This window comes from Canis lupus, chromosome 12, assembly GCF_011100685.1.
Source record: "Canis lupus familiaris isolate Mischka breed German Shepherd chromosome 12, alternate assembly UU_Cfam_GSD_1.0, whole genome shotgun sequence".
Lineage (NCBI taxonomy): Eukaryota > Metazoa > Chordata > Mammalia > Carnivora > Canidae > Canis > Canis lupus.
This window is the reverse complement of record NC_049233.1, coordinates 811,749-839,652: the sequence shown is the minus strand read 5'-3', so window position 1 is coordinate 839,652 and position 27,904 is coordinate 811,749. Positions and strand designations below refer to the sequence as shown.

General features: G+C 51.8%; 2 protein-coding genes and 1 long non-coding RNA gene across 9 annotated transcripts; 2 read left to right on the top strand and 1 right to left on the bottom strand.

The window, feature by feature from the left end:
* The first annotated feature begins 865 nt into the window (after window positions 1-865).
* On the top strand, window positions 866-1,905 carry SFTA2 (surfactant associated 2). Its single transcript, XM_038553309.1, has 3 exons — window positions 866-1,229; window positions 1,479-1,567; window positions 1,714-1,905. The coding sequence occupies exons 1-3, from the start codon at window positions 1,169-1,171 to the stop codon at window positions 1,798-1,800; spliced, it is 237 nt and encodes a 78-aa protein (XP_038409237.1). The 5' UTR covers window positions 866-1,168; the 3' UTR covers window positions 1,801-1,905.
* Window positions 1,906-5,451: 3,546 nt separating this feature from the next.
* Window positions 5,452-17,903, bottom strand: VARS2 (valyl-tRNA synthetase 2, mitochondrial). Of its 7 annotated transcripts, XM_038553453.1 has the most exons (30): window positions 17,786-17,903; window positions 17,328-17,537; window positions 17,155-17,236; window positions 16,934-17,034; window positions 16,521-16,642; window positions 16,339-16,405; window positions 16,145-16,242; window positions 15,354-15,435; window positions 15,098-15,217; window positions 14,576-14,687; window positions 13,668-13,756; window positions 13,070-13,160; window positions 12,725-12,852; window positions 12,497-12,600; window positions 12,173-12,254; window positions 11,781-11,905; window positions 11,617-11,692; window positions 11,227-11,332; window positions 10,950-11,020; window positions 10,673-10,798; window positions 10,348-10,452; window positions 10,127-10,195; window positions 9,923-10,043; window positions 9,674-9,801; window positions 9,401-9,553; window positions 7,285-7,491; window positions 6,546-6,657; window positions 6,212-6,387; window positions 5,897-6,025; window positions 5,452-5,802 (listed from the first exon to the last, which is right to left on the bottom strand). In XM_038553453.1, the coding sequence occupies exons 2-30, from the start codon at window positions 17,526-17,528 to the stop codon at window positions 5,707-5,709; spliced, it is 3,279 nt and encodes a 1,092-aa protein (XP_038409381.1). In that variant the 5' UTR covers window positions 17,529-17,537; window positions 17,786-17,903; the 3' UTR covers window positions 5,452-5,706. The 7 variants fall into 7 exon arrangements, with proteins under 7 accessions (XP_038409381.1, XP_038409379.1, XP_038409380.1 ...); XM_038553451.1 differs by lacking the exon at window positions 17,786-17,903 and having other exon boundaries at window positions 17,328-17,692; XM_038553452.1 differs by lacking the exon at window positions 17,786-17,903 and having other exon boundaries at window positions 9,923-10,001; window positions 17,328-17,691.
* A 14-nt stretch (window positions 17,904-17,917) lies between these two features.
* Window positions 17,918-27,023, top strand: LOC119874134. The gene is made up of 2 exons (XR_005367518.1): window positions 17,918-24,366; window positions 25,328-27,023. It is a non-coding gene; the product is annotated as an uncharacterized LOC119874134 (long non-coding RNA).
* Window positions 27,024-27,904: the final 881 nt, after the last annotated feature.

Sequence of the window (27,904 nt, the reverse complement as noted above, 5' to 3'; positions counted from 1 at the left end):
CGTGTTTCAGTCCATTTATTCTTTCCATTCTTGTCTACTTGCTGTCCTGTGCAAGTCTAGGTGTCCTTGAATGCCTCACTTAATATGTATGGTGTAGACAATGTCTCCTTCCGTCCCTCCATTTCCTTGCTTTTGTTTTTGGCTTCTTTCCCTGACTTTGCCCAGTGGTCTCACTGCTTCTGTCCCTCTGTGCTTGGGCCCACTGGTTTTTGAGGGAGGAGGGCGATAATACATAAGCATGCAAATAGGAAGACAAAGGACATGTGCTTTTGTGTGTTCCGGGGGATTACGTGACTCATGTCAATCTGTTGAGCTTGTCCCTGTGTCTGGCATAATGAGGGATGGGTTCTAATCTCTCTGCTACTGACTTACTATGTGACCTTTGTGAGTCATATGCCCTCTCTGGGCCCTGGTTTCATAATTTGTAATGAAAGATGGTAAAGCGAATGGGCTCCAAACTCTCCACATCCGTGCTTATAATGCCTGCATCTACAACCGTTGATTGGGAGGACAACTGTGTATAAGGCAGGGGGCAGAATGATATTTGATGAAACTTGTGTCTCCACCTGAGTATATGGGATGTTTTAGAAAAACTAAAACAAAACATTAAAATACGAAAGTTCCCCCTTATGCAGATTTCTCACCTAGAAAGCCACTGTGCCTGGGGGAGCAGGATACCTGGGTTTGGGGAGAAACTTGGTATAATCTACCCCTCCCTTTGGGCCTACATTCCTGAGGCCTTTGGTGGCATGAAAGATGATATTAATTGCAGTTAATAATTAATCCCTAAAGAGCAAGGAGAGGCCCAGGCCTGGGTGGGGCCCAGAGGCCTCCAGGAAGGACACCTCCTTAACTTCCCTCTCTGTAGGACTGGGCACCCTCCCCTTCAAATCTCCAGGCATAGGGGAGGGATGGGGCACAGGACTGAGGAAAGGGGATCGAATTCTATTTTCCCCAACAGCCCAGTGAATGGCCCTCTTCTGGGTCCTCAAAGCCTTATTGGGAGAACTGGAAGATCCAGTTACCCAGCTTCCCTCTCCCATTTCCCCCCAAATACCTGGGCTAAGAATTTAGTAGAGTGTAGAAGGCAAGCCTGGTAAGGAGAGGCCAGCCAGAGATTCGGACATCTCTCCTGTCCATCAGGGAAGCAAGAATCGAGGTGGCCACAATGGCGGCCGGGATGTCCTTCTTCCTCTTCCTGACTTTCCTGGGCACCTCACAGGCAACAGGTGAGGGCCAGAGGGCTTGATGCTGGGTGCTCATCTCAGGAAAAGGCCAAAGAGGGGAGTGAGAGGGTCAGAGCTCTTGGTCCCGAGCTCTTGGTCTGGGGCTACACTCCGACAGGGCTAAGGTCTGGAAGGGCATTGTCAGGGAAGAGGAACTGGGGGAGGGGGAAGCAGGGAAGGAGGGGGTGCCCATGTCTCTGAGGGAATTTGGCCCTAATTACTGGGCCCTAAGCTCTATTTTTGGATCCCTAGGGCCAGGAATGACTTTGCAGCTGAAACTAAAGGACTCCTTTCTAGCAAATTTCTCCTACAATTCCAGCTTCCTGGAATTGCTTGAGAAGGTAATTCTTTGGGAGGGGAAAGACAGGGCTTGTGAACTCGAAGTGTGTTTCTGACTCAGTGTGGGCCTCTTTTCTGGGTCTGGCCAACTCCAATGGATGAGTGAGAGCCATCTTACACCTTCCCCCTAACTCTTTCTCTCCCCCAGCTCTGCCTCCTCCTCAACCTCTCATCAGGGACCAACATCACCCTACATCATGCAGGATCCCCACACCATGTCACCTGCAGAGTCTAAGAACCATCGAAAACTGTGTCCCCCTCTTGGCCCAGGCATTTGGCCACCGAAGTACAAGAGGGCTGCCCTAACCCTGAGTGGTAGTAAATATGCTGAATTCAATGACTTGCCTTTGTGGGTTAATGAGCAGAGGGGTGGCAGGAAAATGGAATTGGACACCAAAATCTCTGACTCTCTCCCTTATTAAGCAGAGGGCTTCTGGGATGGACACTCTCCCTCAACACCAGTGTAAAAGGTCTAGGAAGAATATGGGGAACTTTTCTGAACTGTTTGGGGACACACACACCACATTTCACATCCGCATGTGCATGAACACACACTTCAAGCTGAGATCTTCAGAACACCTAGGAATAAAGGAAAGAAACCTGTGCTGAATCCCTACATTGTTCCAGGCTTGATGCTTTCCCATTTCGATGCTTGCAGCAATCTTGAACGTAGCATAATAGGTGTCACTATCCAGTTTTACAGATGAAGCCTGAGGCTAACAGGGGGAAAGTTATTAGCAGCAGACAGGTCGGACATGAGACAAATGCCTAGGCTTAAGCAAGGTTTTCATTTCATCTCTCTTTGCTTAAGCTTTAGGGCTGGGAGCTCAGGAGCCCAGAGACAAATGTGGACAGAACAGTCCCCAGACATGGGTCCCCCTGACCCAGGGCCCCACACAGGTCAGTTAGAGTAGAAGGTGGGGGTGGGAGGCAGCTCCAGTAGGAAATGAGAAGTTCCACCTGTGAAGGGATGGCCAGCCTGGCATAAGAGGTAGGGAGGAGGGCAGGTGGGGAGGAAAAGGGGGGAGCAGAGCTTGTACTGGCTATGAGGACATTCAGTCCTACAGGCCCACACTTGAGCCCCAGGTGAATTTCTTCTTGGAGCCTCCATCTTTTCACCTGCAAAATGGGGATGATTGATAGTACCTGCTGCTTGTGGACTCTTGTGAGGATTACATGGATAAGCTACCAAGGGCACATGCCAGACAAGTGGGCACGGGCAGTAGGGATTGTTAAGGTAGAACCCTGGGCCCAACGTATAAGTCCTAGTCCCCTCACGAGTCCAGGGTCCTCCCTCTCCTGATTTTCTTGAGGTAGGCACTCATCTGTCTCTTCACCTAAGATTACCTTGACTCCTTACCACCTTTCTCAAAATGCAAGCATGCAGCCCAAACTTGACCATTTGGGGGTATTAACATGATCATTTCCTATTCTCCACAGTCCTCATCCCTGCCTAATATTTCCCACCTACATACCATCACCATCATGCGAAATTAGAGGCTGACTCCATCTGAGGGAGGCGAAGGCAATAGCTCCATATAGAGCATCCCTGAAGATGAGGGGAGAATAAGAAATGGGGGAGTGAAAAGAAACACTTGCAAAACAAAATTCCTCTGGTTTCCTTTACAATTGTCCTGGGACCAGCGGCCCAGAAGAGAAGTAACTGGGAGTTGCAAAGGGCCCCAGTGTTTCATGGCTTGCTCCTAGCTCGCACCAGTGGGCAGGTGGCACCTGTGGGCCAGGTGTGTATGCCCTAACCAAGTTGGGAGACTGGATGTCTGGATTTCCAGAAGACTGGAGGAACAAACAGCTAACTGCTGCTCAATCTGATTCCTAGGTCTCAGGGCCTGGGATCACCAGGCTGATTTCCTGATTCTTTTCTCAAAAAACTCTCTCCCAAGACTCGAGACAGTTCTTTTGGGTAGTCAAGTAAATTCTAGCTGAGCACATGGCTCACTTACAACTAGCTGAGCACACAGTCATTAACATTTCCCAGCCTCCCTTGCAACTAGCAATGAGATAGAAGTTGAAAGGAAGCATGCAACTTCCTGATGACATCTTTGAAAGGAAAGGTGCTTTCATTTCAGAGGGGAGAAAACAAAAGTCCTTCAAGCAGCCTACAGGGTCCTAGACCAGGGCTTTCCAATAAATTGTCCATGATGATGGAAATGTTTTAGAACCTGACCAATGGGGTAGCCACTAGTCACATGTGGCTATTGAACACTTGAAACATGACTAGTGTGACTGAGTAGCTGAATGTTTAGTTGAATTTCATTTTAATTAGTCGAATGGCAACCATTTTCCACAGCACAGCTCTAGATGATTGGCCTTGAGCCTTCCCAACCCCCTACCCCACATAGGAATTTACCTCCCATTCTTCCCAACACTGGCCTCCTTGCTACCGAGTACTCATGGGATGCTCCTGTCTTAGTTTTACTCTGGCTCTTCCCTCTCCCTGGAACACTCTTCTCCCAAGCATCCACTTGGCTAATTCCTGCATCTCCTGCAAGTCCTTGCTTAAATCTCTTTTACAATTTTTACCCTGACCCCCTATTTAATACTACAATCTGCCCCCAGCCCCACTTATATTACCTTGTTCTATCCTCCACCCCCATATCATTAATGACTCTCAGACCTGCTACACAGTTTATTTATATGTGTTCTTTCTGAATGAAAGTACCACAAGAGGCAAGATCTTTGTTTCATTTATTAATGAATCTAAAAGGGCCCAGAATAGGGCCCAGCGCAGAGTAGTTAAGTACTCAAGAAGTACTTATTGAATAGGGGGTTGGGGAGACAGAAAAGAAACTGTTGCCCACCTCCTTCTCTCCTTCTTCCCTCTGGGTGGAATGAGGGGGTGGTAGGCTGCGACAGTTCTTAGACACAGTTGGAAGGAATGTATCAGAATGGCAAGAAAGAAGATTCAGCAGGGTGTGGGCCTCCACTACTGGAGAGCCCTGCCTCTGCCCAGCAGAAATGCCCTCCTTGCCTAAGTCGCCATTATATTCGAAGCTTGCTTACAGCACCCCAAATGAACCTGCACCTGTTTAATGGGTTGAATCCCACTTGATACTTCAGACAAGTTGCTTTTATTCTCGGAGCACATTTCTTCATTTCCAAAATGAAGCAAAAAGTCGCTTCCTGAGGTGCTCAGTGGCATCATGGAAGACCCAGACTCTAACAGGTCCACCATAAATAGTAGCTACTCAGAGCTGCTGGACTGAATATAACTTGGGCATGTAAGAGGCAGGCCCCTGAACTCCATGGGGAAGACAAAGCATCAGTGGGGATGTGCATGCGTCGGAGGCTGGGCAACATGTCCCTGGCTCTCTAGTGTCAGGGACACAGAACGGGAGTGGCACTCAAGCCCCAGCGTACCTTGTCGCTCCTCGGGGCTAGAGAAGTACCTGCTCTTCTCCAGCATCCCCCCAAGATAAGACCAAGGAACAGAGGAGCTTCCATTTGGTGAGGAGGAAGGGCCTGCAGAAGCCAAGGCACCGTCAATAATTCGAAGTAGGTAGAACCCGAGTCACTGCGGCCAGACCCTACTGGAAGCTCTTTCTTCCAATGAGGCAGGCACCGCCAGCTCCTACACTCCCACTGCAGCCCAGAGCCCAAGGCTAAGACCAAAGTCTCAGGGAAGAATTGAGAAGCAGGACCAGCGGTTAGGTGTCTGCCTTCAGCTCAGGGCGTGACCCTGGGGTCCCAGGATTGAGTTCCACATCGGGCTCCCGTGGGGAGCCTGCTCCTCCCTCTGCCTGTGACTCTGCCTCTCTGTCTCTCATGAATAAATAAACAAAATCTTTAAAAAAAAAAAAAAAAGAATTGAGAGGCAAGAAAGTCACCACAAAGGGAAAGATGGATAAAAGGACCACAGGCCATAATGTTTGAGATTTTAAAAGTTTATCTCATTCCTAAACTTCCAGGTGGCACTGCCTAGGAGGAAGGCTGGGCAGGAATGTGAACATCTTAAAGACACCCAGTGATGCTGACCAAGCCAGTCTGTTTCCTCATTTTACAAAATGAGGGAGGTGAGCCGCATGGTCTCAGAGGACCCATCATGCTCTGACGCTGCCAGATCGGTTTGTCCCAAAGGCAGGTCTGAGGGAGAAGAAAACCCCCAGGGTTAATGAACTGGTGCTCAGAGCTCCTTGGGGCTGGGACATGCATCCGTCAGCTGCCGGAGGTGAGAGGCTGCCTTGTCCAGCTTTGACAACTCCAGCTGGAGGGAAGAAAGCTAGACGGGAAGAGAAGCAGGTGAAGATTCTGATATAAGGCCCACCCTCTCCAGCCCACGTTCCCTCAGGGAGTCAGGCTTCCCCCAGCCTTACCCTCTGCTGCCTCTTAGTCTCTTCCTCTCCCCCTGATGGGGTCCAGGCCATGAGGCCATCCAGCTGCTTCTGCAACTTGCGTCTTCGGGCAGCTAGCAGAGCCAGATGGGCCTGGGGGTCCACCAGGCCCTGTGGAAGAACAGTGAGGGCTCAGCCTTCTCTGTGCCACCTGCATCTCTGCTTCACCCACAGCCCGTCCAGTACCTCCCTCACCCCATTTTCAGGAGTCTTTCTCACTTTTACAGAACCCGCCCCTTGCCCTCCTCCTGACATCCGTTCGATGTCTCCCTTCCCCTTCCAATCTCCTCTCAGCACCTGTAGCTCCATGTACACCTGAATGGTGTCACTGAGGGGGGCCTGAGCCCAGCCGGAGGGTGCCGCTACACCTGGGGGTAACAGGCCCACGGCCCCACAGTGGCCCAGTGTGGCCAAGGGCTCCAGGAAGGGCTTGAAGAGGCTCAGCTCTCCAGGCTCTGAGCTCTGCAGCAGTACTGAGGAGGAAAGGGCCACTGTCAGGGTCAAAGCATGAGACCTTGCTTCTCTTCCCATCCTGCCCCTCCTAACTCTGGGCTCTGCCCCCCAGGCTCGCACCGTGCCTCTGCCAACCCCTTCTTGCCACAGGGCCTCAGGAACCTAGGGCCCATCTCACCTCGGGGCCGGGCCTTGGTGAGCTGGTACGTGGCTCGGAGGGCCCTCAGTACCTGCACAGCCTCCTGGACCTGAGAGAAGTGTTGTTCCAGCGCAGGCTGGCGCCAGTGCTCCTAGAGACAAAGACCCAGAGCTGACAAGCAGGATCCGGGGAAACTCACTATCAACCCTCCTGGCTCCAGCCCACACCTGCCTACCCCAGTCTCCACTACACACAATTCACCACCTCAAGCACAACCTGGGGCACATCTAAGATCTTAACAGATATCTGTGGTTGATGTCTGTTAACTGCTCTGATCAAAGATGTCAAACAACCAAAAGGAAATTAGAATTTCAACTGTGTTACTCACAAAACCGAACAAGCATAAGAAAATTTAAACAGGTCAACTTTAAAATAATTTTGGGGGTGAGTTGGTCAGCATTTATTCTTCTGAAATTATTAAAGCTTAAAATTGCAGATATTTGGGGGCCATCCTATCCTTATCATAACTGTGACATGAACTATTACTACCCCTGGTTAAAGATGGCAAACTGAGGCACAGCCACATAGCAATGTAGTTCTGCTCTTGTACGCTGCCCCCAACACATCCCTGCAAGAACTACTCACCTCCCTGAAGACTCTATATTAAAGTCCACACCAAGACTGTTGATGACCCCAGGGCACCACACCCTTTGAGAAGCCGGCGCCCCAGCTGTTCACCAACGGTCCCATTCACAGACGTCAGGGATATGTCACTCACCAAGCTATGGGTGGTGGGGTAGGGAGCAACAGAGATGCTAGGGGCAGAGTTGCTGCCAGGCCTGGGTGGCAGCCTCTGCCAGAGCTCTTCAGCCAGGAAGGGCATCAGTGGGGCGAGGAGGCGGAGACCCACATCAGCGCAGGAGAACAGGACCTGAGGCGGGCCTTGGGGATGGGGCGAGTGCGAAAGCACTGGCTTCACAGCTTCCTAGGGAGGAAGCCATAGGGTCAGGGGACAGGCCCAGGCCCAGGCCCCCTCCATGTCCTTTGTCCACACATTCACTGCCCTGCCAGTGGAAAATGCTGTGGGTAAACAAGGGCGGGAGCACACAGAAGCCTGGAAACCACTGGCGGTCCCAGAACACACTCTGGAGCAAATGAAAAATGGAAATCTATGGCAGGGAGTCTCAGAGGTGGGAAGAGGGAATAAAACTGGTTTGTATACTTTAGAAAGAAAAAAAAGCACTGAATTTTTTGCCTATTAAAAAGAGACAGAGTCCTTTCCGCCCCCGGACGCCGCTGAGTAAGCATCGTTAGTCTCCCCTCCCACCACCATCATGTCTAAGTCAGAGTCTCCCAAAGAGCCTGAGCAGCTGCAGAAGCTCTTCATCAGAGGTTTGAGCTTTGAAACAACCGATGAGAGTCTGAGGAGCCATTCTGAGCAATGGGGAACGATTACGGACTGTGTGGTAATGAGAGATCCAAACACCAGTGCTCCAGAGGCTTTCGGTTTGTCACATATGCCACCCTGGAGGAGGTGGATGCAGCCATGAATGCAAGGCCACACAAGGTGGATGGAAGAGTTGTGGAACCAAAGAGGGCTGTCTCAAGAGATTCTCAAAGACCTGGTGCCCACGTAACTGTGAAAAAGATTTCTATTGGTGGCAGTAGAGAAGACACTGAAGAACATCATCTAAGATTATTTTAAACAGTATGGGAAAATTGAAGTGATTGAGATCATGACTGACCGAGGCAGTGGCAACAACAGAGGTTTTGCTTTTGTGACATTGGATAATCATGACTCTGTACACAAGACTGTCACTCAAAAACACCATATTGTGAATGGCCACAACTGTGAAGGAAAGCCCTATCGAAGCAAGAGATGGCTAGTGCTTCATCCAGCCAAAGAGGCCGAAGTGGTTCTGGAAACTTCAGTGGTGGCCGTGAAGGTGGTTTTGGTAGGAATGACAACTTTGGTCGTGGAGGGAACTTCAGTGGCTTCGGTGGCAGTCGAGGTGGTGGTGGATACGGTGGCAGTGGGAATGGCTATAACGGATTTGGTAATGACAGAAGCAACTTCGGAGGTGGCAGAAGCTATAATGATTTTGGCAATTACAACAATCAATCCTCAAATTTTGGACCCATGAAAGGAGGAAATTTTGGAGGCAGAAGCTCTGGCCCTTATGGTGGTGGAGGCCAATACTTTGCCAAACCACGAAACCAAGGTGGCTATCTATGCCTGTTCCAGCAGCAACAGCTATGGCAGTGGTAGAAGGTTTTAATTACTGCCAGGAAACAAAGCTTAGCAAGGGAGGAGAGCCAGAGAAGTGACAGGGAGCTACAGTTTACAGCACATTTGTGAACTCAGCCGAGCACAGCAGTGGCAGGGCCTGGTTGCTACAAAGAAGACACGTTTTAGACATACTTGTGGGTATGGGCAAAAAACTTGAGGATCGTATTTGTGACTAATTGCATAACACATTATCTTAGTTTCTGTTCTAAAGTGTAAAGAGTTTTAATGTAGTTTTCTTTTTTCGCACCCATGCTGTTGATTGCTAAATGTAATAGTCTGATCATGACGCTGAATAAATGTGTCTTAAAAAAAAAAAAAAAGAGCGGCTCCTGGGTAACTCAGGTCATGATCCCAGGGTCCTGGGATGGAGCCTCACATGGGATCCCTGCTCAGGAGCATGCTGCCCCCTCTCCCTCTGCCCCTCCCCTTGCACATGTCTCTCTCAAATAAATAAATAAAAAATCTTTAAAAAAAATAATGATTCTGTAATGCTATTTAACATTTAAAACAAAAAGAGACTGAACTCTCTGCCAGAAAATCCAATCTCAAGGGGAAGAGGAGGCAGGCATGCAGGAGTGGAATGCCATATTCCAGTCTAACTCACCAAGTAGACATCACAGAGGCTGTGGAGCCAGAAGTGGTGGAGGGCATGGGTGATGAGTGGCAGCTCCCGAGCAAGGAAGGCTCGCTCACACTCCTGGGCAGTGTGGGCCAGACGGCTCAGGATCCAGGCGTCCGTGGGGGATGAGGGGGATAGCTGCGGGGGGAAGACGGCTTCAGGACAGGATCACTCCTCCTCCTCCTCCTCCAAATGTCATCTTCAACCCTCAGAGAACTAATGATTCTGCCTCCCAAGCCTCTTTTCTTATTCTCTTACCTCCTCTGCAGGCTGCGGTACAAATCCCTCTCCTAAGGCATTGAGGATAAAACGCAGGGCATTCCAGATTTTGTTGCAGAAATGCCGGGAACTCAAGACCTCAGAGACGGACAAGTGTACATCGCCCCCTGGTAGGGAGTGGGAGGAGGAGTGTGCACATCGGTGGCAGGAGCACAGGGAGCCCTTGACCCTGCCCCACCCCTCTACAGGGGTGCCTACAATGCCAGCCCCTCCCTTGCCCAGGCTTACCCAAGGCCCTGTGGGAGCACAGGGCAAATCGCAGGGCATCTGTCCCACACTCAGGGATCCCATGAGGGAAGTCCTTCCTCTGCAACCAGAGGGATAAGAGGGGTGGCAGATGCCTACACAGCTGCAGGGACAGAAGCCTGGGCTGCAAAGGAAACCCAGCAGCCGCCAGCTTGAGGCTGAGAGAGGCAGATGCTGGGGACTCACCTGTGCCGCAGCCGCAATCGCCAGCTCTGTGGAGTCCAAGTTCCCGTCCTTCAGCTTTTCCTGCAGCACCTGGGATGGGTAAGCACTTCAGTGGCCTCGGTCAAAGACCCTGCCCCTTCAAGGGTCCTACCCGCTCACTCTCCCTCCCAGCCGGCTCCTCTGCTCAGGCTCCCTTCTTCTGCCCCACAAACCCCATCCTTCGCCAGACTCTTCATCCTGACCTGCAGTTCCACCCCACTGATGATGTCTCGTGGGTCCAATACATTCCCCAGGGACTTGCTCATCTTCCGGCCCTGCCCGTCCCGAACCATGGAATGAAGAAGCACCTGGGGGGCACAGAGGGAGTTGGTAGAGGGGTTAGGGGAGCCTATCCTAGGAGGTGCCCAGGGGCTCTCTGGCCTCCATGTGTCAGGGGTTAGGACAGGAAATGAATCAGGAAAAAGGAATTGGGACCACAGACAATAGCACATTAGGGGTTCGAACAGAGACCAAGATTTAGGGAAAACTGGGGAGTCAAAGATGGGCTAGGCACCTAAGGGCCATTACCTTGGTGAAGGGGAGCTGCCCTGTGAGCTGTGTCCCCAACATGACCATGCGGCCCACCCAGAACAACAGGAGATCACTGCCTGTTTCCAAAAGTGACAGGGGGTAGAAACGAGCAAGGTCTGGGGTCTAGGAGGAAAAAGAGAAGCAGTGAGAAGCCTAAGCCCTATACCTGCAGCTCTTGAGGCTCACTGCAGGGGTGGGGGTAGGGGGGCGCTACTGCCTCCTTCATCTCCTTCATCATCCCCATCTTCACCCTCTTCCTCTCAACCCGCCTCACCTCTTGGGGCCAGCCCAAGGCAGCAAAGGGGAAAAGAGCCGAAGAGAACCATGTGTCCAGGACATCAGGATCTGGGAAACAGAGTGGGGAATGGAGACAGTTAACTGGAACGTCGAGCGTACTGCTGTGCACCTTTCCAGCCCAACTCCAGGCAGAAAGACCACGGTCAGGCCCTAACCCCATTCCCAACCTCCCTGACCTCACCTCCTCCACCCCAGAGTCTGCTCCCCCTGAGGCCCAACTGCCCTCCTTTGCCCTCCACAACCCTGACACTCACCCCTCTGCAGGGTCAGCTCTGCCTCTGATCTCCCAGTCAGTTCTGCAGCTATTTTTCTGGCCTCGGTCTCTGTCCGCCCAACCACCCAACAGTCTTCTCCATCACCCTACAGAGAAAGTAAGGGATCAAGAAGAATAAGGAAGAACAGCAGCCACCAGGTGTGAAACGTCACGGAGTTTGCACAGTCTCCCTTGTGGCCTGGGAATTGCCAGCCCCCTCTGGCGGTGAGATGAAGAAGTGCCAGCTCGGAAGCGCCGATCCCACAGTGGGGTCCCTGCCCAGGACAGGCAGGGAGCTGGGACTGACACTGGAAGCCCTCTCTGACTCCTGGGCTGTGGCTACTTCTCTTTCTGCTATGCCCAACCCTCCCATCCTCTTCGTCCTACCGACCTTCATGTGCTCCTCTACAACCAGGTAGGCGGGAATCCGATGGCCCCACCACAGCTGCCGGGAGACACACCAGTCCCTGCCCAGAGAACGAGAGGGCATCAGTGACTTCTCAGAATAAGCAGTGTATCACCCTGCCCCACCTCCAGAGCTCCCCTCGCCCTTACCCGATGTGGGAAAACCAGTGCTGCCAGTTCTTCTGGTGGAAGGATGGACTGAGCTCCAGAGCCCCTGACTCCACGGCCTGAACAGAAAGGCCGTTAGAGCTTCCCTTCCTGCACCTCACTTGCATCTGTCCCGAGATGGAACAAGTAGCCTCTGAGGCAGTGCTGTGACTCAGAAAGGACCTCCCAAGGCTCCCAAGAAGATTCTGAGGTCAAGCGGGAGATGAGCCAGCCCTTTCTGGGCCATCTTGCCTCCACCCCCACAGCTCTCCTCTCAAATGCCAGGGCCAGAAGTCTGTGGGGCAGGAGGGCCTCAGCCTCCCTATGTCTTCATTCCAATTTTCAGGGCCTTCCCAGTACCTGAGGCTCCGGCCTTCCCTGCACTTCAGCCTCACCTGGGCAGCTCGGTCCCCCATCTCCCGGCAGCGGACAAACCACTGGCTCTTCAGTAGATATTCTATCACGTCCCCAGAACGGCTGAAAGAAAAAGGAGGAATCTGCTGCTCCTCAGCTTCTGTGCTTTCCCCCCAGGGGACACGGGACCCTGCTACATGCCAGGCCCTCAGAACTGAGGCTACAGCAGCCAGTAAAACTGACACAGAGCCTCTGTTCCCTTGCAAGGGGTACAGAGCCCACCCTATTGTACTCTTAAGCTTCTTCCACTCCCTTCCACTCCCTTCCTCGGGAACCCCTAAGTAAAAGGGTTAAAATGAGGTTACCTGCAAATAGGAAGCACCATGGGGTGGTTCTGGAGGCCCCGGAACAGGCCCCGCTCCCGCAGCGCAGATATAATTTTTTCCCGGGCCACAAATCGGTGAAGACCCTAGGGAGAGAATGGCAACAGTCACAGTTAGAGGTCACTAAAAAACAAGAACGCAAGAGAGGGGAAGAGGTGAGGAAAGGCAGAGTGCCCCCCAAGGACAGGGTGACAGTGAGGCCAGTATCACCTGTAGCCAGTCCCCACAGAGAGAGGTCATGGTGCCATCCTCCGCGATGACACTCAGAGGGCTCAAGCCGTGTCGGGCCCCCAGCTCAGCATCAGCAGGGCTATGCGCTGGAGTCACCTTCACTGCCCCTGGGGGAGCAGAACCACAGTGAGCACTGGCTCCTGGCCTTTTCCAGAGGTTCCGTCATCGCCCACATCCCCGTCCCTCCTCCCTCTTCTCAGTCTCTGCCTCCTTTTCGTCCCACTACCCACGGAAGCTGCCCTAAAAGAGGCTTTCCCTCCCCTCCTTCCTTCCTCACTCCTCTAGGATCCCCGGCCTGCTCTCCTTCCCATGGCTTCCACCCACCTGTGCCCACATGTGGCTGAACAGTGGAGTCTGTGATGAGGGGGAGAAGCTGCCCAGTCAAGGGGTGACGAAGCTGTCGCCCATGCAGGTGCTTAAAGGAAAGGAGCAAGGTCAAGGACAGGCATGCATGTGGGGTACAAAGGTCTGGGCCGAGTCTGAGAACCCTGGGAATCAGAAGGTGAAACCAAAAAGTAAAAAGCCAGAGCAGTGGTCTGTGAACTTTTTCTTATGGGGCCAGAGTGTATTTTAGCCTTTGCAGGCCAAGAGGCAAATTCAGTCTCTGCACACTTACTCTGCTCTGCCACTGCAGCAAAGTTGGGTATTGACACCCAGCTGCAGGTAATATCTAAAGGTGCAAGTGTGGATCATACAAAAATAGGCAATGGAATGGACCCGGCTTGCAGGCCGCATAATTTGTCAACCTCTGAGCTAGAGAAAAGAAAAGGCATCATGAAAAGAAAGAGACACCGGAGAGCTGAGATGAGAGAAGTCTTAGGAAAAGAAAATTGAAGAAAAGAAGGCACTACCAACAGAAAAGAAGGGAAGAATAAGTTATGCGGTAGGAAAGGCAGGTGGCAGACAGCACGCTGTGCATTACTGTGTATCGGGAGTCGTCGGGATGAACAGCCACAGCAACGTCTCCAGGCAACGTCTCTGGCCTTGTAGTTCCTACCACGACCTCTGCATCTAAAGACAAAATTTAAGCACTTGACACCAGTCATCACCCTGGTCTCCCACTCCCAGGGCTGGAAGCAGCCAAGGTTGAGCAGGCTCCCAGAAGCAACTAGAGAAAATTAGGAGACTAGAATTTCCCTGTGAGCTGATGACCAGAAGCCTGGAAAGCTGTCTGGTGCTAAGGAATTTCTCGATAACTTGCATGGGGGAGACGGAGCATTAATAAAAGCAACCAGAACATTTACTTGGCGCCCAGATAATACAGAGGTTTCTCGGTGCCCTAATCATAAATGCTATGCATTCTTAGGGGTCAGCACCAGGCCCTCCTTGAGAAACTTCCTCTGTCTTTTCCAGCTAATCTTTCTTCACTTTCTCTGAACTCTTCCAGACACTTACTGTTCAAACACACTTTGGAACTGATCTTTTATCTCTTTCAGCGGTACCAGCCTCCTGTAGAATTATGTAAAGCTCCTGGAGGGCAGCCACCATGTGTACTTTTCTTTCACGGCCCAGAACACCCAGAATAAGTGCCCATAAGAACACAAACACTACCAAGGCTCCTTATGTGCCTCCCACCAGGTCATGTGGGAAACAGGCTGGTGGGTTCCCTCCCATCAACCCAACACAGGCTCAAGAAAGCAGAGGGAAAGGGCAGCCCAGGTGGCTCAGCAGTTTAGTGCCGCCTTCCCTGCATGGAGCCTGCTTCTCTCTCTGCCTCTCTCGTTGTGTGCGTGTGTCTCTCATGAATAAATAATTAAAATCTTAAAGAAAGAAAAAATAAATTAAAAAAAGCAGAGAGAAACAGGCAACTTTCCCAAGGACTATCCTCACCAGGCTCTCCATCCACAGGGAAGGCCACAGACACAAGGAGGCCAAAAGACACAGGAGTGGGGCAGCCAGGCAGTTGAAGCTCCGTGTGGCCAGGCAGGGGCCGGCTCTCCACCTGGAGGAATCAAAGCAGCAGGGTGCTGCTGAGAGTAGCCTTTCTGCAGGCTTCCCACCTCCACTCACCCACCGCCCTGGGCTCCCTACAGGCATCTATAGACATTCAGAGGATTGAGGACTCACCTTCCCCTCCCTTAAGTCAGTCACAGTTACAGAAATATTCACCAAGCACTTACACCATGCACAGGTATTGTGCTGAACACCTTCCATGAATTCCCATTAAATTCTCACAATGCCCCCTTGACACAGGCATTTCCATCATCCCTGATCTACAGACTGGGGAAACTGAGGCTTCCAGGGGCTTCCAGAGGCCTGCCAGAAGTCACACAGCTAGCTGGTAGGTGGCCAGACTCAGTGAATCCTGGCAGTCTGGTTCCAGAGTCTGAGCTTTCTCCTCCTCTGCCTCACCTCAATATCCGAGATGGCTGATCTTAAAGTGCAGGACCAGTTGACAAGCTGCTGGCTCCGGTACAACAATCCTGCCTCGTAGAGTCGCACAAAAGCTTCGGTCACGGCCACTGAGAAGCCCTAGGGAATGACTTCAGTGTCCAGGGACCCAGGCATTCCCATCCTGCCACCCCCAACATACACTACATCCCACCTGCCTACACGCAACTCTTGACACTGCCTCAACACCCTCAGGTACCAAGCATGGAGCACTCACAGCATCCATAGTGAAGCACTCTCGGTCCCAGTCCAGGGAGGCCCCCAGAGCTTGGAGCTGCTCACTGATCTCTCCACCTTTCCTGTGCCCAGAGAGACTGTTATCAGCAAACGTGTCCTGAGCACCAACTACGTGCCAGGCCCAGTGATACTCCCAATAACGCTGGAAATTGGAATATGGCATTGATCTAGCTTCTCGAAGCCAATGGAGACAGATATACAAACTCAGCATGGGCCTTCCATGGCATTAAAAGAAGTATAAAGTTCTGGGGCGCCTGAATGGTTCAGTTGGTGGAGCACGCGACTCTGGATCTTGAGGTTGTGAGTTCAAGCCCCACGTTAGGTGTGGAGTTTTCTTGGAAGGAAGGAAGCAGGAAGGAGAGAAGGAAGGTAGATAGACAGTAATTCTACAATTACAAAATGTAATTCTACAATTACAGAGGGGGCAGCTCATCTGGGAAAACCCCAAAGAAGCTTTACAGAGAAAATGGCATGTGATAACAGACCTGTAAGAATGAGGGTAATTTCAAGCAAATGGAAGGTAGGAACAGATAAGTAGAAGACTTAGTGAAATCTAGGCAAGGTATCATGAAATAAGCAGAGAAAAAAATACACAAAATGCCCACACACACAAACATGTGCATTTTAAAGTACGTGTAATACACACACACATGGAGACCCTGCTGAATGCTAAAGGAATCCAGAGCTCCCCTCTCTGAGGGAGAGCCCATCAAGTTAGGGAGAACAGCTGGGGCAATCTCGGCCCCTCCACTTCCACTGGTCATTACTCACTCGTCCTTCCACTTCCACACCTCCCTAAGGAATTTTTCCCGGCTCAGTTCATGTCTCCTCATTCCTCGCTCCTTCCACAGTTGCTTCTCCACCACAGCCTAGGGTAAGATCAAGAGGCAAAGGGACAGAGAATCAGGTCACTTTGGGGGTACTCTCCTCTACCCAAGAAACGGGAAAAATGGCAAAATGCATACTTGTGTAGCAATTCCTGCATGATCTGAGCCAGGGATCCATAGCACCTGATCCCCACGCATCCGGTGCCTACAAAACAAATACCATTACGTGAACCCCTGAGCTTACACGTTTACACTCCTTCCATACTACCACACTTCCTCCTTCCCCTCCAAGGATGCAAGTAGCTCCATTCCCCTCTCACCAGCGCACCAGGGCATCCTGTATGGCTACTGTCAGTGCATGACCGATATGTAGGGAGCCAGTGACATTGGGAGGTGGGATACACATGGAAAACGTCTCCCCTGTGGCCTGGGGCAGCCTGGTCTAGAAAGTGGAAAAGTCAGTGAGCAAAAGATAATGGGATGTTACCTGGGGGAATAGCACCCTATGGTGTCTCTAAGACAGAAAAAACTGGGGGGGGAGAGAGAAGGAGGAACAGTTCTGCAAACAGGAAAGGAGAAAACCTTTTGGACAGGAAGGGCAGAGGACAAGCCCTGCCAGTTTCCTTGGGCAGGCTGGCTGGAAGCTCGACTGTGAGGCTCAGCTGTGACCAGCAAGCTCAGTGGCCATTCTGTCGTGGGAACCGCTCAGCACCCCTCCCTCCCAGGTACTAACCTGATACTCCGGTTTGAAGAAGCCCTCTCGCACCCACCAGGAGTACCAGGCCGCCTCAACGTAGCGAGGACTGTATGCAGGAGGCAGGAGGCGGTACACATCTGCAGCAGTGGCGGAAGGAGAGCTCCACTAAGTCCTGAACTTCGTTCCCAGGCGGCACTTCAGCAGCCCAAGCCCGCAACAAAAATGTGGGTGCAGAGGCCTTCAAGTACCCTACGTACCTTTCTTTTCACCCGGTTCCGTGGGGACTTCATACAACACTACCTCCTTAGGAGTCCAGGCCTTACTGGATCCTGCAGGTGCCTGGAGAGGAACAGCAGAAGCGAGGGTGTGGGATGCCAGGTCCAGCGTACCCCGGGCAGAGAACCAAGGACAAGCTGCGTGACCCCCTGACCTTGCCCTTCGGGGTGATCCCAGCCTCCAGCGCCATCTGCTTCTCCCGCTGGCGCTTCTGTTTGGCTTCATGGTTCCTCCGGGAGAGGGAGGACCGGCACGGCTCTGACTGGGTAGAGAGAGGGTGGGACCTGCGGAGGGCCTGAGAGGGCCCGAGCCCCCAGCACCGTGATGGAAGCGAGGCCAAGGGCGAACGAGGCATCAGGAGTGTCTGCAAAGGCGGAGAGGCGCTCCAGACCCGCAGCATTGCGACCCGTGGGTGGGCGGGCGCGGCACGCCTAGTCCTCACGCCCGGGCCCCTCGCTCCCACACAGCGCCTCCCCGTGAGGGCCCGAGGGCGCGGGGTCCGGCTCGGTCGGCCGGGGTAGGGACTCGGGCGGACCTCAGGGTGCCCCCCCCCGCCCCCTCGGCCCCACCCCCACCCCCCCACCCGCCCCGCAGGCCGACCCGCGCGCTCACCGCGCCCGCCCGCCGCTATCCCAGGGCGCCCCGCGGCCGCCGAGCCGCAGGCGCTGGGGAAGCAGCGAATCCGGCCGCCGACTGGGCCCGCGAGCGGCGCGGAGCAGGGGCGGGGCCCCGTCCGGGGCATGCGCGGTAGCAGGACCCGCCCCGCGCGCTCTCCCTCGGGTCCGACGACGGTTACTGCTGCAGGAGGCGGGGCCTCCGAGGAGAGAAGCAGCCTCTAGGGCAGGCGCTGGGGGCCGCGTGGCTCGTTTCCACAACTTTATTAAACCAGAGCCCAACACGTAAATAGAAAACACCAGAGTTCTGAGGCCGCCCCGCCCCGCCCCGCCCCGGTCCCAGCCGCCCTCAGGAGCTGTGCTTCTGCCGCTTCCAGAAGCGCTTGACGTCGCTGTGACCAGCCGGGGTCACCACCATCAGCCGCTTGGCCGAGTTCTCGAACACCAGCACACCCAGCTCCCGAGCATGGGCCAGCAGCAGCTCAAAGTCCACTTGCGACAGGAACTGGTTATACAGGACACCTGCAGTCCGCAGGGCAGGGGCAGCGGAGGGCCAGCGTAGAGAGAAAAGCCAAGAACGTGAGGCCCCTGCGTGGCAGCCTCGGGGCAGGGGTCTGCGCTTGCCAGCCACCTCCATTTCAAAGCTAATCCTCTATGCTTGTCTGTTCCAAAGCTCATCCTGACAGTAGTTGATCCAGCCACATTCAGTAAGGCAATATAACACGGGTGGGTAAGAAAACCCACTAATGCTCACCAAACCAGAGAAACTACTGTGAATTATCCCTCCCAATTTCCCTCTTCTAGCTAAATCCCAACAGCACTGATTTGAGACAATTTACTACTACAGACTCACTCCCCAAATAAAGTGTCCTGCCAGCTTTCCTCTCCCAGCCCATGTAATAAACAAACCGAAATGCATGAATAGCTTTTTCTGTTCATCAAGGCTCAAGTGTCCTTCTTCCGGCCGGTGACAAGAATCAACCACCAGAAGCCACTCACCCTCAGTGAACCGGAGTCTGTCCCTTTCCAGCTCCCATAGCCGAATCTGGTCTGTGATGGTGGGTGGCAGCACAGGCGTCTGCAGGGGCAAGCAGTTGCTCTGAAGATTCAGGAATACTGTCCCAGACATCCCTAGCCATCTACTCATTCCCCAGATTTGGATGTCCCTTTCTCTTTTCCATCACTTCATCGCCAGATGCCAGGGGTTTCCAGCCTCCAGCAGCTTGGTACCTGTTTGAGCATCACCGGGTGGGCCCTTGTCCTTAGGAAATGGATGATCTGGGAAAACAGACAAGAATGGGATCAGGCGCTCAAGTAAGAAGGCAGGAAAGCTACCTAAGCTGTCACCTAATGTCACCAGAATACCAGCTTGCTGTTTAAAAACCTGCAGCCATGTGCCTATCATTAACCTATCCCCATTCAGCTGTCATTCTAAGCTGCTGCTCCCACTGGTCATGTCTGCTATTCCTTCTCTAGCACATCTGCCCTTTGCATAGTCTTGTTTTATTCTTCTTTCTTTAAAATAGCAGCAACTATTATTTTTTGAGCACTTACTGCATAGCAGGCTCTGAGCCAAAGGCTTTACTGCTATTCTCTCATTGAATCCTTCCCAAAGCCTGTGAGGGGAGAACTGTTATTATTTCCATTTTCCAGATGACAAGAGTGAGGCTCAAAGAAGTGAAGCAACCAGGCCATTAATGCAGCTAGGAAGGGGTTGGCGGTGGAGACACAAATCTATATCTCCTCCCCTTGTGTTTTTTCCCACGCTCAGAGCCTTGACTTCTCTTTATGTGCATGGTCTATGCTCAAACACAACTCGCCAGCTGATAGTAGCCTTCTGTAAGATGAGCTGTATCCCACAGCCCAAGTGCAGCCTATCTTCCTGCACCCACCTTCCCCAAGTGGGGATACCTGCTGGGCTGTGATGCCACTGGCGATGGCCTGCTGCACGCTCTCCCGGGTCACCTGTGCCACCACCATATTGGGGAAGCGATAGAGCATCTCTGAGAAGAGGGCAATGAGGGCGATCTGCAACTCCGACTCTGGCTCAGGGGTAGGAAGACAAGATGAGGAGGCTATCCCCATACCTAGACTCCCTCCAGACCTTGAAGTGTGACCCAAAATGTCAGAGAACTCTGTAAACTGGCAGGTAAACATGAACATGAATCGGCACTCCCTCCTGCGTCCTTCCCTCTCCCCACTCCCATTCCCAGGCTGCTGTCCTCCCAGCCCTCTCTGGCCTCACCAGTGTAGGCATATAGTCGGTAATTAGTTTCCACGATAATGAAGCCTGGCTGATGGGCAGTACCCCCAGCTCCAGAAACACCTGATGAGAGATTGATAGCCAGGCGTGTGGGGTAGTAACGCCGAGATTTCCTCTAGAAAAGACAGAAGGGAAAGGCAGAGGGCCCCCTCTCAGGTGTCACTAACCATATTCCTGCCTGAGATATCAGACCCCTCCCAAAGCAAGAGCCTCAACACCCAATTTATCGACTCCAAGGAACCCAAGTACTCAGTCTGGCGACTTCTTCCTGGTACTGCCTCCTGAGATCCCATTCTTTTTTGTTTTTGAGTATAGATGATACAATGTAACATTAGTTTCAGGTACACAAAATAGTGATTCAAGAACTCTACATCTACTTATGCTATACTCACTGCCAGTGTAGCTACCATCTGAGACCCCACCCCCTTTTTAAAAGCCAAGGCAACAGACCACCTTGCCTTTCCTAGAAGCCATGTATCTGGGTGCTCATACCTTCCTCTGGAAAACAAGCCCAAACTCACGCAGATGTTGCAGGAAATTCAACAACGAATCACTCATACCTTCCACAGAGTAATCCTGGGGAAAAGAAGTGGCCAGTTGGGGTCCAAACACATCCCATTCTCCCCCTTCCCAACCCCATACACTCATTCCCTCTTTTCCCATCTATGCTTTGGTCATTTTTATCTTTCACACTTTTGCCCATAACCTGACGTCCCCCCTCATCTACCTACCAGCCTGCCCACCCAAGCCTCCAGCTCCATCCCCCTTGCTTACCTTGCCCAGAGTAGAGAAGCTGAGCTGGAAGAGGAAGGATAGAATCTCCACTAGGTCCATGCCCCGACTCTAGGGATGAATGGTCAGTGACAAAGGGGCAGGGATGGAAGGGAGAAAATGAGGGGACAGAACATCAGGAAACAGTCTGTGAGGGTAGTCTCTCAATGGTTCTCGCGAAGATCAGAGCATGCCAGCAAGTCACCTCCTCACCTGGGCTGTCTGCAGATATTGCAACATAAAGTACCATAGCTGGGCAGGAGTGTCCAGCAACAGGAACTGGAAGCCGGCTGAAGTAATGCAGGGTGGCTCTCCGGGTTCAGTGCTGGAGGCAGAGAGGGACCATGGCAGAGGTATGCGAAGAGAGGCCATCGTCCCCATTTGTCCTCGCATTTTACCTTGGTTTCTCTCTGGCCATACTCCACGCAGCTCTCCTTTTTTAGTTAACTGCCTGCAATCCTAACCCACCCTGGACACACAGTTTAGCAGGGATCTGATGCACCTCTGGTTTCCTCACCTCTTCATGAGCCCAGCCTGGCTGAGGAGCTGAGCCAAGTCCTGGCTGACGGCTGCACTGGGGGAGCCCACCATGAAGTGCAGGACCACCTGAGGAACAGAAGTAGACAGAGAGAACGATGCCTTTAAGGGCCATGGGATGTAGGAGTACAAGCAGAGACACAGAGTCCCAAGTCCTCACCTCCCATCGCTCCTCGGCGTACTTGTCAAGTGAGGGAACATCCCGGGCGTGCTTGTCTGGACCCAGCTGACTTGTGTCATCAGACCAGGCCTTGCCCCTATGCCAGAATGGGCCAAGAATAAGGGACCCTGGCTGTGTTCCCTGCCTGCCCCTCTGCTCTTTCCCTCTTCATCCCCACGGGCTCTGAGTAGGAGACACTTCTTTCCTACATCATGCAGCTCCATCTTGTCCAATTTATCCCTAAAGGAGCTCCCAACAGTGGAGCCCACAAGGTTCCAGAGAGGCTCCTCAAGGGCTCTCTGCCCCATCGCTGCCAACCCCACTGCTGACAGGTTAAATACTAGTTCCCCTGGCCTAGCTTAGGAAGATGGAAGTGACATACCCACCCAGAAGGGCAATGCGGAGGTTCTGGCGGAAGATGGGGTTGAGGATGAGGCCCTGGAGACCACCAGGGAGCAGCTGGGTGTGCCAGATACGGAGACCACTCAGCAGTCCTGTACTTTCCTCCTGAGCTCTGAAACAGAAGCAGAGAGGTTAAGGGGGTGTCTGGAGAATAAAAAGAAGGAGGCCCATAAAGGCCTCCATTTCTGCCTTTTCTGAACTGATCATCCCTTGGAACACCATTTCACACAGAGAAAACAGTGTCTTCTTAAGGCAGATTTCTTTACTGCCACGCCTACCAGAACTTTGTTGAAGACATCACAACTTTCCGGGAGGGAAAATAGAGTATGCAGAGTTTCCCAGACTTGTTTAAATGTAAGTGTTGTGGTATATCCATTAATATTTCTTGGAAATGTTCCAAGGAACACCTGGAAGATCTAGTTGTTGAGAAATCTGTATCTGGCTGAGCATGCTGCAAAGACTCACTTGCTGAATTCCTTCTTCACCCACAGGGCTACAGCAGCTTGTGGCAAAGGCTGCTCCAGAAAGAGCATCCGCATCACCCAGTTCTTAGCCAAAAATGGGAGCTCCCTGTAAGGAGGTAGAGGTAAACTGTTAATATCAGAAACTGCCTTACCTGTATCTCTGCCCTCAACAGCCTCTCAAACATCTCATCCCGCCCACAGCTTTACCAGTCTTGCTGTTCCCACTCTGTTTTGGCTTGACACACTTCAATCTTCAAGCCCCAGCAGGGCTAAGCTTCAAGTCATGATAACTTATTCCAGCCTGAAGGCCCCATTACATTTGGTCCCTACCATGAAGGAGGTCCTCACCTGAAGACAGCCAGACAGGTGGCAGGATGCCCATACAATCGGTCCAAGACGCCAGGGCTCAGGCCCCCTAGGAATTCCTGCAGATTCCTGCATTGTAGGTGTACTCGGTTCAGTCCTCCCCTTGCGGGGGTGCTCTCCATCACCTGAGAGATGCAAGGTTAGAAATGCACCCCCACAGTCCACGCCAGTGTCATCCCTCAGCTCATTCCCGTTCCAGACCCACTGGCCCCCACAATAACCTGTACTTTCTATGATTTCCTTTCTATGTCACTCATCTCCTTTCCTTTCTCCCAGACCTGACCAACCTCCTCTCCTCTCTTGCTTCCTTGCCACTTCTGGCCTCAACTCCAGTTTTCTCTCTGTTTCCAAATAGAGAATTGTTCATTGTCCCACATTTGCAGAATCAGTTTTTATTTCAATGTTTACCTAAGCAGTGACGCGGAAACTAGTTTCAGACCAGCCCTCCCCGGGCTCCCGGCTCCCGTCAGCTCAGGGCATGAGCTCGCGTTGGCCAGTCCTTCGCACCTACTTCCCGCCCCGTGGGTCCTGCGCTGCCTGCCCGCCTGTCCTCCTGGCCCCGAAGGACCGCACCCGAGCACCCGGACCCACACAGCCCCGGCTCCTGTCCCCCGCCCCCGGCCCCCTTCCTCCCTCCCGCCTGAGTCGCCACCCCTCGTGTACCCGGAGTCGCGAGGCGTCGCTTAGCCGGAGCTACGGTCCCGCCGTGCCTCCCAGGAATAGGAGAATGGACGAGGGGGATGGAGAGAGGGACAAAGAACCGCACAGGAGACCAGACGGGAGGACTGCGGCGAGAAGGAAAGGAGGGGAAAGAGTGGAAAAGTAGGGAGGTAAGAACAGGCGCGGCACCCGCTCGCCCGCCGCGGCGTATTCTGGGAATTGGAGTCCTGTCCTGGCTCGCCCCGGGATGGGCCGAAGCGTGGCTGACTACAATTCCCAAAAGGCACCGCCGCCGGGAGGGAGGCTGGCCTTTAATCGAGAGAGCCGAGGAAACCCGAGGCCGCGCAACTTGGTTCCGCGTCGGGTTCCGCTCTCGCCGCCAACGGCTAGTTTAACCGACCTGGACAGCGGGCGGATGCCGGGAGGGGAAGGGCCCCGGGGCTCCCTGGCAGAGGTGCGGACCTGGCTCTTGGCGACACGCTTAGTGGAGAGACGCGGCGAACCGCGCTCCTTGAGCCCTTTGCTCTCGTCAAGTCGGAGCAAAGCACTCTGTATCTAGAGCGAGTTAGGGTTGGCGCTGCTCCCCGCGCTCAGAACAGCCCTAATGCCACTTCCCCGGGCTCCCACCGCCCCGCTTCTGTAGAACGTGCCAATAAACACAGTTGCTGTAAAGAAACCAGTGGTTGGTCTGGTTGGTCGATGAGGCTGGGGCAGGGCTGGGGAACGTCCTAAGCCAGAGCCAGGGCTGCAGTACAGCGGCCTTAGGACTGTATCGTTCCCGTTACAGACGACGAGACGGAGGCCCCACAGACCGTCGGCCCGACGCCCCGCGGCTGGGGTTGCGGAGCCCGCACAGCGCACCCGGCCCGCCCGGCCGCTCCCCCGCCTCTGGCTCTTTCCGTGGCGGTCGGTGCATCACATCCGCAAAAATGACACGAAACTGACAATGGCTAACGGTACGTAAAATAAGAGACAAATTAGTCTGGGAAGAAATATTTGACAAAATAGACAATACAACGAGCTTTTACAAAGCAATAAGGAAAAGAACAGAATAGAAAGATTGTACAAAGACGTAGCAGGCAACAAACAGAAAAAATATAAATTGTTTATGATCAAATGAAAAAGCTCTCATCAGTAATTAAAAGTAAATTTAAAAAATAAATAAAAGTAAATTAAAGAAACAATAAAATATCTGATTAGCAAAAAAAAAAAAAAAAGGATTGGCAGCCTCGATGTTGTCACTGCAAAGGGAGCATACAGTAGTCAGATACTTTTGTTGAAAGTTTACGTAGTCACACCTTTTAAAGGCGGCTTTGGCAGTACCTACCAATTATTTTACCGCAACTGCCATTTGACCAACTCCACCTTTAGAAATCTATCACACCGAAATCCTCCCACATGGACACAGATACACATGCAAAACTACTGAAGTGTGTCTGTTACTGTTATGAAAGCAATGGAAACCGGGGCCCTTGAGTGGCACAGATGGTTAAGCATCTGCCTTAAGCCCAGGTCATGATCTCAGGGTCCTGGGATGGAGCCCCACCCACATCAGGCTCCCTGCTCAGAGGGGAGCCTGTTTCTCCTTTCTCCCCTCCCTCTGCTTGTGCTCTCAAATAAATAAATGAAATCTTAAAAAAAAAAAAAAGAAAGAAAGAAAGAAAGAAAGAAAGAAAGAAAGAAAGAAAGAAAGAAAGCAATGGAAACAGCCCAAATGTCCATCATGGGGAGTTGGTTAGATAAAATGTGGGTCATTGCAACAATGTAGAGTAGTGGGCAACACTTAGAGCACTGTATGCATAGTGGCTGAGCTGTGTACAGCCTATCAGGAGGGGAAGAAGAGCAGATTGCAAAGTGGCATGCAGAACTTTTATCTGTGTGTAAAACTGAAATAGGTCATGTGCTTCATTTTGACAGGAGCAAGCAAGGGGAAGTCGTGCAGACCAGCTTTAAAAAGAGAAAACCCTTTAAGGCTCTGTCCAGGGGTGCCTGGGTGGCTCAGTCGGTTGGGCATCTGCCTTCAGCTCAGGTCATGATCCCAGAGTCCCAGGTTGGAGCTCCACATTGGGCTCCCTGCTTAGCAGGGAGTCTGCTTCTCTCTCTGCTCCACACCCCACTCATGCTCTGTCAAATTAATAAAAATAAAAATAAATAAAAGGCTGCCCTGTCCAGAACAGGAGCCACTAGCCACCTGTGGCTATTTAAATTAACCAAAAATTTAAATTCAGTTCCTCAGTCACATCAGCCCCATTTCCAGTTCTCAATAGCCACAGGTGGCTAGTGGCTACCTATTGCATGGTGCAGATACAGACCAGTTCTATGATCACAGGTTGTCTTGGAGAGTCCTGCTTAAAGGGATGCAGTGAATGGGGGCAAGTTATCTGATGTCAGGAACTGAGTACAGGTTGAGTTTCTGGAGCTGGATAATCAGCCTGCACTCCTTGGAGCTTCCCAGCATAGGATTATCCAACCTGTGATGGAGAGATCATAACCTTCTCCCCTCAGGCAGCACCCTGGAGAAAAAGAACAGCCAGGAACCTATGGGCTGCTTCACACTAGCTTTGCAGTTTCCTGGCTGTGTGGCCTTGAGCAAGTTGCTTAAAATAGTCTTTTCTGTGAAATGGCAGCAACTGTTTCATCTGTATTAAATAAGCTATAATATGTAATAAGCATGGTCCTGGCACACTGGAGGTACCCAGTAAACATTATCATTATTATTTTCTTTAAAAAAAAAAAAAAGTAAAATCACACCTGTATTAAGTACTATAAAGAAAGTCAAGTGCTTTGAGAGCATCAAGAGGGGATTTGATCTGACGGGCCAACTCGGGGAAGATTGCTGAAGGACAAGCAGGACGTAACAAGGCAAAGACCGCAGTGAACTATGTTCCTGGGAGGGGAACAATATACTCCAGAGGCCATGGCAAGAGGGACTGGCCCAGTTGTGGGAACTGAAAGCAGGCCAATGCTGTATAAAGGACAGCGTGGAGAAGAATGCTGAAAGAAGGGGGTGGGGAGCAACTTGGTCAGGAAGGTTTTGTTCTTTATTGTAAAATCAACAGGAAGCCATGAAAGGATTTGAAATAAAGTAGCAGGGTGAGATTTATATCTGACTGACTGCAGTCAAAACCAACCATAGAAGAGCAGGAACAGATCCTGGGAGACTACTATGGTGGCCTCGGCAGGATGGAGGTAGTGTATGCAGGACGGTGATGGAGGTGGAGAGAAATGACAAATTTAAGGAAAATCTGGGAAGCAAGATCAACAGAACTTCATGATAGGCTGACCTTGGGAGAGGGGAGAAGGTGTATCAAGGATGTTCCCCAGGTTTTTGGCATGTGCAGCTGAGTGGATGAGGCTGCTATCCACTGACTCAGGAAACCATGGAGGAAGGAGCAGGTTTGAACACTGAGACAAGTTCAAATGAACTCCAAGTGGTTGTGTAGGTCTAGAGCTTTGGGAGTTCTCAACTCACTGCCATGGCTTCTGTTATTCACCATTCTGGGTTCTGGCCTCTAACCTCCTGACCTGATGAGCACTGGATGTTATACTCTATTTTGGCAAATAGAATTAAAAAAAAAATTTTTTTTTAAAGTAAAATAAATAAATAAACTTCTGACCTGTCAACTTGTGTCTTAAAACATGGGGTCACAGTGGTTGGACCTACATAGGTTTCAGCAGGATTGGTGACCTGGACCCCAAGGGGCTTTTAATTCAACAGAAGATTAAATTATCTCTATTGGCATCTTCATTATCTAGTTGGCTCACTTTGTGAATATCATCAACGAAGACCCCAGGGTCTTTATTTCACATAAACTTCCACCAAGATAGGTCTGCCTTTTCCAATACTTGCAAGTGATCTTTCTTTTTTCCCTGACCAACTTAAATTCTGTTAAATGCTCTCTTCGTGGTTGTGGCTCATCCTTCCAAACCTCTGAAATAATCTAGGCTCTTGATTCTGGCTCCCATCCAAACAGATCACATCTATTGAGTCATCTGTACATCTGAACAGCCTAATCCAACAATTCTCTGCCCAGGACTTCCAAACCCTTGAAGGGGGTCCTAGAATTAGGGCCAAAAAAACTTACACGTCTATTTTTATTACCCTCTAACAGAAATTTAGCATTTCTTCCAAGTATGAATATGAGCAAAGCCCCCAGCAGTATTAGCAGGACCTGGGACTTGTCACTGAGACACCACAGCTCTTTTTGTATCCCACTACCTTTGTAGAAATCTCCAAATGTTGAGTTGTTTTTTTTTTTTAAGATTTTATTTATTTATTCATAGAGACAGAGAGGCAGAGACACAGGCAGAGGGAGAAGCAGGCACCATACAAGAGAGCCTGACGAGGGACTCTATCCGAGGTCTCCAGGATCACGCCCTGGGCTGCAGGTGGCGCTGAACCGCTGCGCCATCGGGGCTGCCCAAGTGTTGAGTATCTTTTATGCTTATGACTATTTGGAAATGTTAGTAGTTATTACACCTGCTGCTAGATAA